The sequence below is a fragment of the Pseudopodoces humilis genome, chromosome 10, assembly GCF_049639895.1.
Source record: "Pseudopodoces humilis isolate 2021_Gansu_Grassland_sample_001 chromosome 10, ASM4963989v1, whole genome shotgun sequence".
NCBI lineage: Eukaryota > Metazoa > Chordata > Aves > Passeriformes > Paridae > Pseudopodoces > Pseudopodoces humilis.
The window spans coordinates 14,962,341-14,975,648 of NC_142209.1; the positions used below are offsets into that span (position 1 = coordinate 14,962,341).

The 13,308-nt window shown below is 37.6% G+C and overlaps 1 protein-coding gene across 8 annotated transcripts in view; it reads left to right on the forward strand.

Annotated features, from left to right (window-relative positions):
• BCAR3 (BCAR3 adaptor protein, NSP family member) overlaps positions 1 to 13,308 on the forward strand; it is a 69,291-nt gene that overhangs the window by 36,852 nt on the left and 19,131 nt on the right. The window contains exon 1 of one of the 8 annotated variants that reach the window (XM_014250680.2): positions 10,183 to 10,371. The exons of the other annotated variants lie outside the window; for them this stretch is intronic. Coding sequence (XP_014106155.1) covers positions 10,288 to 10,371 — 84 coding nt within the window. The 5' untranslated portion in view covers positions 10,183 to 10,287. Of the gene's footprint in view, positions 1 to 10,182; positions 10,372 to 13,308 lie in introns of those variants that run through there. 8 annotated transcript variants of the gene reach the window in all.

Below are 13,308 nucleotides of genomic sequence, written 5' to 3' on the forward strand. Positions count from 1 at the left end.
GTGTCCATATGGCTTCAACTCTTCCTTTGTATTCACAGTGCTGCTGAAACCATGGTCACAGTTAAATGGCTCTTTCAAAAAAAACCTTTTATGGTAGAAGTGAAAACAGGCCAGACTGCTTTGAGTCAGGCTGCTACCCAAGTCATGAAAGCGATTGAGGGACACAATAGCACGTTGTACATTCTGTGAGATTTTTACAAGTTTTATGAACCAAATAATAGATCCATTGGTAGCCTCTGCAGGTTCTTCCCACACCCTTAGTCTGCCCATCCACAGAATAGATTCCTGCAGCAAGGGAGAAACAATCAAGTGCTGGCAGATTAGAGTGTGTCAGAGAACTTTTTGTGAGTCATTTTGATCAAATTCATGTGAACTAAAGATAGCTTTTAGTCCCATTCCTATTCACTATAAATACTTTAGGATTTTTTTATAGAAATCCGTGCTGTAATCATTGAATCTATATCAGGGTGAAAAGAAAAAAAAGTTTTCTCCTTTCAGGTAAACATTTCAAGCATTTCCTGTGGAAATAGTGCTTAATAATTATAAAAATACATATCAGCAGTGACTTAATAAATATTACTGTGGCCTGAAATTTTGGAGTTGTATTTTATTCCAATAGTGGAAAGATTTCAAAATTTATGACTGTCACTCAGCATGGTCATGAGGGAAGTTTATATTTAGATTCAGACTTGAAAAAACTGTTTCTTGTTTAAGGAAGTTACAGCTGCACAAAAAGAGTTTCTTGTGAAGTTCTACTGAAGGATTCTTGTTTGTCTCAGCCCCACACTGTTAATTTTTCTCCCTATTTTTACTCTTCTTTGATTTTGTTAGAAAGCAAAGTGTCGTAGAAATTACTGTCATTCATCATGGACTTGGTTGGTGCGACTGAAAATAAAATTCTGATGACATTCCAGAGTGTTGATCATTATCTATAGCTTCGCAAGATAGGACAATATTTTGTGGGTTTAATTCAACTTCAGGGAACTTAGTTCAGGTTATGAGATTTATTGATGCAGTTTGTATAGTTAATTGCACAGATTCGTAATGTTGTGGTTGCCAATCCAGTATATAGGTGTGGGTGTTTTGACTCTCACCATTCTACTGGCTGAAGATATTATGGTAAGAGTGTGATCAATAGCAAAGTTTATATGTATGTATGTAAGTTTAGGAGAATTTAGAAAAAAATCTGTGTCAGTGTGACAAGTTTGGAAAACAATTTTTCCTGATGACAATGAAATTTCCTTGTGAGCTGCCTTTTTTAGACATGGAAATATATTAGAGAAATCCCCACCTCACTGGAAAATTTGCCAAGTCCAGTGTATTCCAGTTCATGGTTCATGCTGTGTATCACACTCCTGCAGAGACTTGCCTGTTGAGATGCGAGCTGGGGCTTGTGAGCAGAAAGGTTGTTGGGTTTCTGCGTTGTCTGACAGCATTAAGTAGCAGAGCTGGGAGGAATGCCTGACACTAAGGCACCACATGATCAGGAAGTTCTCTTTGAATCTGTAGGGTGGTTTAAGGACTTCTTTTCCACGCATTTTGCAACTGCAGCAAGAATAACAGTATCACAGAAGGTGCAGTTATCAGATGTAATGTGCTTTTCTGAGGAGAGAAGCAGTATGCCCGTGTGGCCAGCTTGGACTTTACACATCTCTGTCACTACGGATTTCTCATCCAACTCAAAGATCATCAGTGATGTCAGTAAGGCTAGAGACAGAGACATTTCCTCTTATGTTTCTCTGCTTAGCAGCAACAGAAGCTTCACAAACATCATTCCACAGCAGTTGCCTCTTGTATGTAAGCTGTGAAATTGAGACATTTTTTGTTAGAGCCTATCTAATATTAAATGCACATAATTTTCGGTCTCAATGAAACCTTCGGTTCGATTCTCGATGGATGGTTGCTGGTTGTGCACTGCCCTCTGCTGGAAAAGAAACGCTTGACTTGATATTTTTAATCGAGTCACGGTTATTCAAATCACGTTTCATAATAATTTTTTTGTAATTCTCATAGGAGCCTAACTGTTGGAAGTTGGTTGCTTTTTCTCAAGAGGCACAGAAGGGGGTGGAGATTTTTCCCCTCCTCCCTGTCATTAAGTTATAGAAGTAGGTCCTTGAGAGGGAACTTGAGAACTTTCTTTTGTCAGGGTGTCCCCGAGATTGTTAGAAAAAACGTTCTGATTTCTCCAAAACTTCCAACAAAAGAGATTCCTTATGATCCCAAAACAATCTGCTCCACCTCCCCAACTAGATTAGTCAAATGATCTTTTAATTGTTATTGTGGGAAAAGTTTTCCTAAATCGTGATATTTTGCATGTAGAGGGGTTTTTGTTGGTGGGGTTTTTTGGTTGGTTTCATCCCTCTGTCTTCTATTCATAACCTATATTTGATTTTCCAGTGGGATAAGTTTCTGCTGTTGCAATAAGTTGGACAAAGCATCTTGTCTTTTAGTCCTGTTCTGGTGAGAGTAAAATTTCCAGTAGTAGAATTTTTTTTTCAGCCTTATACTAGCTTATTTCTTACAATGTCTGCCTTTTCTCTACTTAAAAGGGTCAACAATTTCTTTAAATATGTTTGATAATTGTTCCTAAAAGTTTTCATCAGCCCAGGAAAAAAATAAAAAAATACTGAAGGAGTTACATATATTGGTGAAATTCAGCAGTTCTCAAATATTTAATTTCCCTGAAATGATGGTAAGAATCTTGCCTTGCTCATTTGGAGTTAAAGAAAATTTATCTTACTTGATATAATGCAGTTATTCATAATTGGTGGTGGAATGTAACACACAAGTTTCAGTATTTTCTCATGTTGAATTTCATTTGACCAACAGGCTGGTCTCTCAAAATAAGGTTGAGTCAGCAGCTCTGTAGTGTATTGGCTGCAAAGTGATGAATAAAGTGTAAGCTGGTGTTTGCAATAAATTATGCATGAAGTATGATTCTACAGCTCTGTAAGGCAATGCACTTTCAGTCTACTGTCCTAGTTCATGCTTCCCTAGAATATTTCCTTAGCCTGTTCCTGTTAGGAGCTATTTGCTCTTTCCCAGCCCCCAGGCCCTGACTGGCCTGGTTAACTGAGTTTTTCTGTAGTTGGTTGGGTTTGTGGGTTCTTTTGGTTGGTTGAGGGTTTGGGGTTTTGTGGGTTAGGGGTGAGGGGAGTTAGTGTACTGTGAGGAGGAATATTTTTTTCTTTGTGAATGATAATCCTTATGTAAATTGAGTCAAGTGGATAGTGGTTTTCTGATTATTCTGGCCTTCATTATGAAGTCTTTTAGGAGTGCCTTCCCCTTTCCTGATGCTGAAATGGAGTTTAGGGTGTTTTGCTTATGGGAGCATCTTCTGTAATGCTGAGGGTGCTTTAGTAAATATAAAATGCTGATAATTCTTAGAGCAGCAAGCATCCTCTCTCCACATGTTAATGGTTAATCTTACATGTTATCCTACCACGGGTTTGACCCAGTTAATGTTTGTATTCTATTTCTGTTATTACTCATTAACTCTCAAGTAATGTCTGGTCTAGAGTCCTCAAAACCTACTACATGCACTGATTTTTGAGTTGACTATAAAATTACTTCGCTCAAATTTCCTTAGAAATTGCACCAATAGTAATACTAGTGGCAGTAGCTGCTTAGTTGGTCTTAGCAATACCTTTGTTAGAGGATCAGTAACTACTGTCAGGTCTTATTTACAAATGAGAAACATAAGCTGGAAAGGTCTGAATCTAAAATATGGCATAGAAGTCCTGTGGTAAAAAAAACAGGGTATTATTTTATCTTTGGTGATCTTGTGAAACTTGGATTTAAACAATGGCCTGTTTTCTCCAAAATACTAATCCCAGTGGCTCTCAAATGCTGACACTTCCCACAGAATGGTTTGGGTTGGCAGGGACCTCAAAGATACCTAGTTACACTCCCCTGCCTTGTGCAGGGGCACTTTTCATTAGACCAGGTTTTTTAAGGCCCCATCCAACCTGGCCTTTTGATAATACACCCAAGTCAAAATGTCAGAGAAAGCAAATATGGGTACATGGTGATGTGCATTTACTTTTCAAAGAAAGAGGGGGGAAAAACGGGGGCTGTTTTTTAGTTTTCATAGTTTTGAAGATGGACTAATAGCAAAAGCTGTCAGGGACATGAAAATATTTTTATTTAACTCCATGCAACACCTTACTGTTGATCTTTCACTGTATATAAGCTCATGAGCCACAAGGGGGAGTGTGTATATAATGTGTGGAGAGCAGATGATGATAATTTTTTTTTAAGCATTTTGGGTCCTCTTACTGATAAAGCCTAGAAAGGTAAAGCTCCTAATCTCTCAGACTTGTGTTTACAGATAATAATTAGAATAAGACTGGTACATTGTGAGTGTCTGTCTTGCCTCTTTTTGGAGACACACTGAGATACAGTTTAGCCTGCAGGGAGAGCAGCAGAAGAGCATTGGGACATTTCAGTTGGGATGTCATCTACTGATGTGTGCTGTCAAAGGAGCAGGTTGGTCTGATATTTTTGTATGTTGGCTATTTATAGAAAATAAGCATCTACACAAATAATGGAGCATAATGTTACATTGGCTATCTAGAATACCTAGAGGTCATTTGCCTCCATGTCCTCAAATCCTTTTGTTAGTAAAATATTGAAAGACTTGAAAAGGCAAGCTCTGACAGAACCAAGTGACTTGTAAGTTTTCTTTTTGAGTGCTGCACCTCCAAAATATACATCCTTTGCAGGGAAGTATTTTAGGATATTCATGAGTTTCATCAGATAATTAGCTGATATTTTAAACGCGGCTGTTTACCCTGGAGAGGTAACACATTTTTTCATCTTTCCATTATATTTAGAATTGGTATAAATCTCACACAAACAAACCCTTTACTCTGACAGGACTGGGGAGACTTTCAAAAACAGAAGTCTAAAGTTAACAATTGTCTTAATGCCTTGTTTTTATACGCAAGACAACTCTGGTATGCTGACCAGCAAAGCTAGTTAGACTAATGACAGCTACGTCAGCAGCAAAGAGGAGATTGTATTACCCATAAACTGTGAACTAATTTTGGAAAAAAAGGAAATTCTTGCCTTTTCATAATTTCCCTCCCCCCAATCCAAGGAACAAATTGAAAGAAAAATAGGTGGGACATTACAGAATTATTTCATGTTTTTACATGGATTGGCAGACAGTAGGTGGAGCTCAAGAACATGCTAGTTTTTGGTAGGATCAATTAAACCTACTGGTGGATTCATAATAGGAAGGTGTCTAGTAGGAAAGCCAGACCTACTAGCCAGATGACTTTGAAAAAATTTGATTTTTTTTTAACTAAAACATATAAATCTCACAGGTATTTGGATGTTTTAAAGTGCAAATTAGGACCTAGTAGGAAGCTCATAAGCAGGTTGGGCATTTATTTCTTGTACCTGCTGACCTGGGTTCTTATATGAGGCAGATTTTCAAGGAGATTTATTCAAGCAGCAGTATAAACTAAATAGATGCAAATTCTGTTTTCTCACTATTCCTGTACAACTGAAGCATATTTCTGAGTCTGCCTCAGGGAACCACGATAGAAAGGAGGAAGAAATTATTCTGACCTCTCCCACACCACACCTTGCAAAGCAAACAAGGGTAATTACAACTGCAGCTCTGTCTGTTGGTTTATGATCAGAAGCTGTGCCAACAACAGCATGCAGGAAGTGAGGTTATCTGAGAGAACATGGAAGAGTCAGTTCTGTTAAGAATTGAGACAGGAATAGTAGGACATGAGATAGGGCTTCACGTGCCTGTAGACATTTGAGTTAGGAACAGATAAAAGTAAGCCTTCTAACAGTGTTATCCCCTTTCTTCTGCTTATTCTACACTTTAACAGGTGTTCAGCTGTAAAGTTGGGCACTACCTGTATTTGGAGGTATCTTCCCCTAGAGCTTTGTTAGAGGTGATGTGCCATATCTGCAGGACTTACTGCTAAAACTAACTGGAGTAGGCATTGTCAAGATGTTTGCATGGACAAATTATTTCTCAGTTGTCACGTTTCCTTGCTTTTTATTTCATTAAAAATAGCAAATAACTAGTTATGGCAAAAACTCTTACGTATTAAATGAAAAATGTTTCAAATGAAGATGTAAGTTACTTGATTTTATTTGGGTTTTTTCTTTCAAATTATATTCCTATTGTTCTTTACTACAACCCCAGAGTTGCCATTTTGTAGCCATAGGCACTCAGACCATAGTTAGGTCATGCCCTATGTAATGGGGACATATCCATGTGATGTCACTTACTCAGCAGCAGTGCTTGGGGCTGGATCTAATCAGATTTGTGCTCTTGACCCTTGTACAGTGCACCGTGCCTGCTTTCATTTACAGCTGGCTTCCTGCCTGCATTGTTTACTTCCATTTAGTGCAGTGAAATGTAAAGCATTACATGTGTTTCACTGAATATTGTTAGGCTGATTTGAATGCTTAAATGAGTAGAGCAGTGAAAAGCAAAGTGGCAAGCCAACAATTCCCCCATCTAATTTAGTCTGAAATTGTTTCTCTTTCTTTAATATGAAATCACAAATCATAATAATTCTGTGTATGAATTCTGAGCATTTCCATGACAGTGACTGGTATTTGGTTCAAAATAACCTCTTGTAGCTCAGGAGACTATTTTGGAAACTTCAGACTGCTTGTGAGTGTTCAAGCATTTATATTTTCAAGGAGTGTGGTTGCTTTACTTGAGCCACTTAAAATCTTGAAGCCTTTTTTGTTTGTGATGAGAGAAAAAGAAAGTGACCTCTACTAAAGAAATTATCCCTGTTTTTTTCTTGTTTGACCTGTACAATTAAAACAGCCTAAGAAGATTCCCTGTGAGCAGGTTCACACTATCCTGTGTGAACACCTCAAACTCTTGCATATGCAATGTGCTGTGAGTGGGCTGGGCACAGTTTAGGTGTGTCCAGGGAACACTGGGTAATTTAAACTAGACCATGAAAATATCCTGTATCACTTCAGAAGCTTTGTAATAACAATGAGGTTAGTAGAGACTCCTTAATTTCTCTTCCTAATGGGCTATTAGGAGCTCAACACAGAATGTATGTTCCAAGTGTCCTTGAACTCATGTGGCCATCAATTCTGATGAACGTAAAAATCCTTTCTTACTAAGCTTGGTTATAAAAAATAATCTAGCCAGCCATCCACAGAGACAGATGAAGGGATTATCAGATAATTTAAGATTCTAGGAAGAATCTTTGAAAACAAAGAAATAAAGCTGATGGTTGACCTTTTGGTGCTGGAGAACATTTAAAATACATCAATAGATGACTTAGCTGAAGGATTGTATTTGATGTTTCTGAGATACAATAAACAGGTTTGTTTCTCATGTGCAGAATCCAAGAACCCAAAGTACCAGTAAAAAATTGAAGGCCAGAAGAGTGAAAACGTGCCTAAGCAATCCTTTGTTTCTCTGAGTCAATATTTAAAAATGTAAATCTTACCTATGTATGAAGCATAATTGGAGCAGCCTGAGGGTTGTCCTCAATCATGATAGCCATCAGGACATACCATACTATCACACAGAGATTTCTCACATCTCTTTGAGATTCCTTCCAGTAATACTAATTGTCATATTGCTGTAACAGTGTCTTGCAAAGGTTGTTATCCATTCATTGAGCTATCTAGGCAGAAGTCATACTAACCTTAATAAAAAGAAAAATCCCATTAGTTTAATTTTTAAAACATTTAAAGTTTTCTATTTATATAAAGCATCCTCTTTCCTATCAGTTATACTGTTGATAGAAAGCATCTGCAGCTGCTATATGAAATTGTACAGTATTGGTTTTAAGTATTAGTTTTTAAGGTTCATTATTTCTGCCATTCTCTCAACAAACGTAATCTTTGATTCTTTACTTCATTACAGGAAATAAGGATCTGGCAGTTACCATTTGTATTAGACTTGCCACTCCAATCCTCCTTTTTTTGAAAAGCTGGGGGGTTTTATTCTTGATGATGGATGGGAACCTTTGTTTAAATTTCAGTGTAGGTTAACACATTGATAGGTCATAGTATTCCTGTCTTTTTTTTTTTCCAGCCCCATAAAGGATTCCTATTTGGAACTTCTAATTCTTTTCAGAACAGAAGTGGTCACCTTATTTTGTACGGCTAAATCAGTTGCTTCTGCTGCCAAAATAGCTAAGTCATCCTAACAGCCCTTCTTGTCACCTATTGTAGTTTGCGTTGCTTGTCTTGATAGTTTCTGTTCATGGTATTGCAAGTGGAACCTTAAGTGTGTGATACTGATATTGTCTTGCCAGCATTGTAAAGCAAAACCACCCTGATGTGTGCAGTCTTCAATATCATTTCCCTTTTTATCATCCCTCCCTCCTGCCCCTCCAGTTTTAAAATTGGATTAGGGTGTTATTATGTGAACTTTTGATTAATATTCTTTTAAAATATGGTACTTAATGAGATGTCCTGCCACAGTACAAGAAAATTTTAGTCAAGAAACAAGCATCACAGTTGAGGGTTTTGTGTTTGAAGTTTAGCAGGATATCTTCTAATCTTCTCTTCTCTCACCACCTGCTAAAGCAATCCTGTGGAGTTCCTCAAAGTGGAAAAATAACTCAAAGTAAATTAAAATACACTGTAACACAGTGCAAAAAGAAAAGGAGGGTACTTTCACATTCCTATTATATTATCTACTCATTCGTTGTTTGAGTTTGTCATAAAGTACTCTTCAGCAGGACTTCATCTTCAAAGTATTTTCAGCTTCTTTTCTGGCCAATCTTACATCTTTTTTCTTGCCAGCTTTATTACTTTACAGTCCATTTAATATTCTGTTCTTTTATTCCTACATCGTTTACCTTTTCTCAGAGTCTCTGGCATAACATCATCTACACATGGCCAAGGAGTCTGGCTGTCTTTATGAGCATTGTGGGTTTGGTGCATAAGCTGGTGGTGGGTACCTGCAAACCTTCCGTGGTCAGATAGGTAAGAGAACTTTACACACCACACTTCCGTGTTACCAACACTGAGGCTTCCTCTTCTTTTCGGATAGGCACTCCCTCCCATTTTCCTTGAAAGGCAGTGCTCATTTTATGTCTTTTCTCAGTGCTGCTAATGTAATATACTTGTTGCTAATGAGAAAGACAAGTAATGATTCATTTTAACCACTCATTGTGACTGATTTATTCCTAAACCAAGATCTGGAATATCTGTGACTTCTGTATTTTTTGTACCACCCAAGTAATAATTGATTGATCTCTTCAAAGTTTCTCATTCTTAAGTGTTACAGGTTGTCTTGTACCCCTCAATCCAGTCCATTTGGTTTCCTCTCACCAACTCTGTTAATTAGGCTGCTATGGAGGTGATGTCTTGTCTCTCACAGTTAGCATAATTACCCAAGTTGTTTGCCTCTTTTTTGCCCTGGTTCTTGAGAGCCTTGAGGTGTGTCAGGGAGATTCTTTGCTGATGAACAGTTTCCTGACTGGTCAGTAAGCTAGGGACTGTGCTGTCGAAGAGAATGGAATCACAGGCATAAATAAAATTGGTGCTTTTTATTTTGTTGGAATGCTTACTTTTACTTTGCTAAATCAGACATGTTCATTAATTCAGTTCTTTCTTTCTCAAGCAGTTTGCACAATCCCATGGGACTATCACCAAGATAAAGCTGTCCACTGAGCGTTTGAAACGCGGAAGGTACCTTGGTTACCTGACAATGACAATGTTTATAGGGGTGGTTTCTTGCTATTTTTTTCCAAGGACTGTCTGTGTCCTGAGCTTCCTAATTAAAAATAAACAGATTTTTCATTTTGCTTGGTTACTGAAGCTTTGTTCTTACAGTTGTCAAACAGTAATCACTGTTTTTCTTCTTGTTTTTTTTTTTCTTTTATGTGTGTATAATTGATGATGCAGGCAGAGATGTTGCAAGATTGAGCTGGAGCAACTGATTAAGCCTTTACTAGCACTGGGAGACAGGCATTGTAACTCAGCAAGAAGAGAAGTTTGGCTTGTGCTGATGCCTTAAACGCATCTCTGAGCCAGGGGATACCAAGATAGAGGAGCTAGGATTTCACTGGTGAGTGAAACAGATCACATGAGGATTCTGGCACTCTCTGTATGGCATGCTGGAAGCCAGTGTGCCAGCGGTCACTGAATTGATGGTATCAGCTTCAGCTGTGGAAAGTGTCCCAGACTGATACGTGAGTAGGGGGGTGTAGCAGCACTGGTAGGCAGTGGTGACACTGAAGAGCTTGCTGAACCTCAGAACACTGCTAGTAGTGACTGTTTATCTTCAGGCTTGAGGAACCACAGACAGCAGAACTGAAAATGCCGAAGGATTATAATGTTTTTCAAATGCTGATTGCAGCACTTTGCTGCTTTTATCATCGTAAGTCTATTATCAGATTCAAGGTAGGTTCTCTTTTTCAACTATAGTGTGCTAGTCAGTAATGGTTTCAGTTTTTGTTTAGAAGTGTTTGTTTTCATACCATGGTTGAGTACAGAGTGTTTCTCTTTTAAAGAACACCTTTACAATTCACTATTGTCTCAGAGACGAGCTTAAGCAACTTGCAGTTTCATGAGCCTGAAGCTGGCTGTCTTTATGTTTAGGGACTTACTTTATGATTTGGGACTTAGTGAGGAGGATTTTAGCAAATTTTCAAGTTTTCAGAATTTAACTGATCAGACCATTTGGTTCCCTAATGTTTTTCACCTATTTAAGGAAAACACAGACAATTGTGCTCAGGAGCATAGCTGTTTTTTAAATGCTTCAGACCATTTTAGATTTGTCCTTATATTTTAGATGTTTTTTAATTGTAACATGCAAAAAGTCATATACTGCTAGGAAGGTTTGGGTTGGAAGGAATCTTTAAAGGTCATCTTGTTCAAGCCCCGTGCCATGGGCAGGGACATAATTTACTTTATGCAAAAATGCACCATATACAATGTAAGTACAGGAAAAGCCTTCATGATCATTTTGAGTTACACTTACAGAAGTGTCCAAGTGACTTTGGAATTGTAGTCATGTGGGGCATGTAACTACTTTTGACAATCTGAGTTACACTTAAACTTTTAAATCTTTTTATTTAACATGTGAATTGTTCTTTAATACCATGGAGGACTTAAGTGAGGGAAGGATGTGAAGATTGCTACCTTCTGGCCATGGCTTTCAAACTTTGGTGGAGGCACTTAAAAGCTGGGGACAGCAATCCCCTTCTCTCACCTTCAGTGATTTAGCCTTATAACTGTCCATTTCTCAAAGTGGGGTGTGGGGCTCAGTCTTTTGGGCACTCTGAAAAAGAGATTCTGATCAGATAGACTTCTTCTGACTGGGACAGATGTCAGCAATTATCATCACAAAATAGAGAGCTAAATATGCTCTATTGTGTTGTAATTGATTTTCATTCTAGTTTCAAGGCTTAATTCTCCAGTTCTAGAACTTTTTAAATGACATTGGGGGTTTATTGTTGGCTGTCAGAAGAGTGAGAAAACATGTTCTTGACCATGTATATGCCCTTTGTTTAACTTGGCATGAATTTCTAATACCTAAAATAATGGTGGTGTTGTCATAGCAACTTTCCATTTAGCCTAATCCATAAAGTCTCTAGAGAAGCTGAAACATTAATAGTGTTTGCTGTATGGAGAGTAAAAAATAAAACCTTTTATGTAGAAACAAATTACAGTTGGGGGTCTTTCAAAAATAATGTTCTATTTAAAGAGATTTGCAGCATTTAAAATAGATTTGAATGCATGTGTTCCAGTATGCAGATTTAGCAATAGTTAAATCTGATTAACTGCTATTTGAAGAAGTTTGGGTGGTAGGGAACTGGGGTGCATTTGCTGAAGAGAAAGTGGCTGTAGGTATAGAAATAGCTGGTGGTCAAATCAAGTAATGTCTTGAACCTTGGGGCCCAATAGTATGGATTCTGTGAAATGCTAAAGGGCCAAGGATGGTGTGAACAATAAGATCGTATGAAATTAAGTCATTGGGTTTTTATTTTTTGTTATTATTATTTAATTTTTAAAATAATAAAGCAAAATCAGTTTGTGTAATTAGATGAAGTTAATTCTTGGTTTTAGTAGTAATTTAAAGTGTAATGCAATACCAGACTGATCCATAAATAAACATGCTAGGTTCTCAACCACCCCTGAGAGATTCAGATGTTTTTCTGCATTGAGATGAATTCCTTATGTTATCCAGCTGAATTGAAAGCAGTATGTGGCCAAGCTCAGAGATGCCTTGTTGTGTCCCACCAAAGCACAGGAAGCAGTACAGCACTTGAGCACTCCTATTTTGTGGCAGTTAATTTCAGTGTGTGAAACTGAGGTCTCAACTCCAGATATTTGGGTTTTTTTCCCATGTATTAATAGAAAATGTAATGCTCAGTGCAGAACATCTGAACTTGGATCAACTCATTATTCAGTCATGATGTGTCAGTACCTTTAATGATCCTATTTGGTTTTTATAGCTGTTTACTGCCAAGGTCAGCTTTTACATTGAGGGAAATAGAGAAACTTCAAGGCAAAGGGGCTCCTGTTTGTGTTTTAAAAATAAGTGAAGATGAAATACTAAATTGTGACTTGTGCCACTTACAAGCCAAAATATTTTTCTTTAAATTTGCATTTTTTGGAAGAGAAGAATTTAAGACTGAATCAGTGATAAAGAGTACCTTAATTGTAGAGGTCTAAATGAATGAAATCCACTTGGCCACAACACAGGGGTTTTTTAGTACTAGTCAGTATAGTTGCCATGATCAGATAGGGAAGGGCCTTGAAGTTCAAGTATTTTCATTCTTAATTCTCTGCTATGATTCACCCTCAGCTGAAGCTGTGCAAAAGGGGAAAGCCACTCCAGTTATCAGGACTGCCAAGGTCTGTAACTTCCAGCACATTGATGTAGCACATTAGTGAGTAATGTACTAATGCCGTGAATGTGATGTGTGTAAGCCTTTTATAAGCAGCTACTTACTGCAAGTGCCATCTCTTATCTTGGGTGAATTGCAAACACTTTTTATAGATAGTAGATCTTAATATTTCTTCAGTGTGTGATGATCTAAATCTGTTCACTGGCATCCTCAGGCTTCATATATCCAGTTTCAGCATATATATGGAGGCAGTTGGATTTGATAACACGTGAGTTACATGTAATCACCCCTCAGCATTATCAGTCTGCCTTTTCAATGTTAGATTTGTTATTGTTGGAGAGGAAAAGATGTGAAAATACTGACTGCTCAAAATTATGTGAAGTTTTTTTTCACTCCCCGAACTTTGATTTCCCATTGGCTTGTTGCTGAGTTTGAGTTTTGATGAGTCAAAATTTTTTTGGATGAGTCAAAAATTTTTTTCAGT